Source organism: Pollachius pollachius, assembly GCF_949987615.1.
Source record: "Pollachius pollachius genome assembly, chromosome: 19".
NCBI classification, from domain to species: Eukaryota; Metazoa; Chordata; class Actinopteri; order Gadiformes; family Gadidae; genus Pollachius; species Pollachius pollachius.
The window spans coordinates 4426482-4429225 of NC_136952.1; the positions used below are offsets into that span (position 1 = coordinate 4426482).

Sequence of the window (2744 nt, forward strand, 5' to 3'; positions counted from 1 at the left end):
TTATACATTTAGGTGTGAAACATTTGACATTTAATGTTATTAAATAATGTAAGTCATGTGGGGGTGCATGGGAGGCCTATTCTTTCTAACTATATAATTATCTTATTCATTTCATTTCTCAAGACAAACATGTTACCGATTAATTTATTGATCATTGCTTCTTCCCTTAATGCGGCGGATCCTTACTCTCCCTTAACGCAAACCAACAGAAACCGGTTTCAAACATGTTATAAGGTTGCTTAATGGAACCAATCTATATTGTTTATATTATGAAGTATAGCCTTTGCTTAACTTCAAGATACGTCCATGTTGGCTGCCCGTGCTTTACCATGCATGTGGCTGTACTGTTTCTACACTGGGTAATTCCACAGTGACGTGTCTAAGGTTAATCTTGAATGGATGAGTCCAACCCAGATTCTGAAAATGGCTTATTGGGTGAAACAGTTACTGCTCAGGGCTTAGTCAAAGACTAATAAGTTGCAATGTCTTAGAAAGCACTTCCACAGAGAGGTTTTCTGAATAGAGGGGCAAAAACAGGAAAGTGGGGCTTTCGTCGGGTAACACCTGGAATAGTGTGTATAATACAAAATAATGGGTTCAACCAAACGGCATAGTGAGGTCAAAATCGTATTCACCAAGTGGTCACATTGGTGAGGTGGGTTGGGAAACCTTCTAGAATATTCGTAGGAAACCAAGAAAAATGAAATACATTCTCAATGTCACCCAGGGGTAGGAAAAGGAATGCAGAACAAAGGAAAAAATATAATGTCTATATATATATATATAGTTTTTTTTTTAAATGTAGTTTCCCTTAAGATTCTAGAAGGTTAACCCACCAACTAACCAATATGGCTGCTATAGATGAATAAGGTCTACAGTGCATTAACACACTTTCCTTGATACGAGTGGGTCAAATCTGGATCCCCTGGAGGGAGCAGGAGATTATACAAGCATCTAATTGACGCAGACCTCTTCGCGGTGTGGTTGCCAAGGCCCGTGCGGCATTCAAATCAAGGAGTCAGGCTTTAAGACGAAGGCCTCACCTTCCTTCCTGCTCAGGTGAGGGGTTGGGGGTTTAGAGCCTGTGATTGTTTAATCTGATCAGGAGGGATTGGTGACATCAGGCCCAATCCTGGGCCGACCTCCTCTGACCAAAGCCTGCCGTGAGAGGATCAGAGGTTGCGTAGACGTCACACGCTGCAGAGCCGTCAAAGGGGAGGAAACACAGCCCGCCCCAGGACTTCACAAAGATACGTGAGCTCTTAGGGGCCAACACATTTCTCCGTTTGTAAGCCACCCCTCGACTGCAGGTGAGGTTCAAGAAGTTACTCTTTTTGCTGGTTTCTTATTGGTTCAATTTGGGAACAATTGCTTTTTTATTTGACCTGTTTTGGAGATAATTATGTCATATTTTAAGGTCTGCAGAAAGATTGTTACTGCTCAAACCAATAGCGCTATTCCCAGGTCTTTCATTGTTCAAATCAATTTTTCTTTAACTTGTTGCCTATCTGCTATTAGATAGCGATACTATTACTATACTATTACCATTTATTATCTTGTTCTATCTTTCTATTTGCAATCTTTTCATTTGTTTAATTTATTTGAATTATGCAATGGACTATGGACCAACTAATGGAACCAAGTGAAACAAACAACTAAGGAACTTCTTTTGGTTTTCTTACAACAGCCAGGATGGCTCGGGATATGTCAGATAAGGAAATCCTGAAAATGGAATTGGAACAACTAAAGAAGGAAGTCAACACTCCTCGTACCCCAGTAAGTCAATTCACACTTTTGAAATGTAAAATGATTTCCTGTATCATCAACATCCCCGAAGCGTACTGAAAGGCAGTCCCACGGTACATTCCTCCATTATTTCCCCAAAAAGTTGCTATGCTCATGCTGATTTTCCTCCTCCAGGTGGGAGTGAACTGTGCTGATACCATCACTTACGTGGAGAGCCGGATCGCAGAGGACATGCTGATCAAAGGCGTTCCCGATGACAAGAACCCATACAAGGGAGACAAGGGGGGCTGTATAATAACATAGCACCCGCCTAGGAGGGGGTGGTAGAACACAACGCAAAGCAAACAAACGGCTATATTTTTTATGAGGCTCAGGTTGATTGCTGTATGGAAACATACGCATACCGTAGTGGAGTTGCCGTGGAGTGTGTAAAGATGAGCATCAGGTAACAGATCTGTATTGATGTCACGGTCTTTCTAGCAGACTTGCATTACCATACGCCTGTTGATATGAATACCAATATCCATGTCGATTTGTAATTAAATAGCTGCACCAAGCTTTGATCTGGACTGTGTCGGGTGTTATTTGCATAGGGACTTTCATGGTACTATATGCTTCTGCCTCTCTATGAGAATGACCTTGTAGGACTGAATAATATGCACAGGGGATGTCTCAGGATTCTAGAAATTATAGAAGAATGTTGGGATCTTCCTTTTCTTTCTTGAGATCGTCTCTGCTCCGCAGGTGAAGTCATGTCTATGGGCTGCTTAACGTCGTTACTAATAGGATTTCCCAGCCAGAACACAGGAGGTCACGGTGGCTCTACTGACGTACAACTGCTAGGCCGATCCTTAAGCTTCTTCAAAAGGCTTCATCCCGGCCTACTGTTTGGGCCCTCAATCCCATTACGTCTTGTTTTCTCTCGCAGTAACTTTGAGGACGTCTAAAACTTAGGGCAAGAGTGAAATAATAGATTTGTGTACGTCTTAAAACAAAAA

At 41.9% G+C, this 2744-nt stretch overlaps 1 protein-coding gene across 1 annotated transcript; it reads left to right on the forward strand.

Moving 5' to 3' along the window:
- Positions 1 to 1690: 1690 nt before the first annotated feature.
- gngt2b (guanine nucleotide binding protein (G protein), gamma transducing activity polypeptide 2b) lies at positions 1691 to 2049 on the forward strand (the record flags this gene model as incomplete). Its single annotated transcript, XM_079757261.1, has 2 exons — positions 1691 to 1776; positions 1921 to 2049. Exons 1-2 carry the CDS (start codon positions 1693 to 1695, stop codon positions 2047 to 2049), a joined length of 213 nt encoding a protein of 70 aa, XP_079613387.1. The 5' UTR covers positions 1691 to 1692.
- Positions 2050 to 2744: the final 695 nt, after the last annotated feature.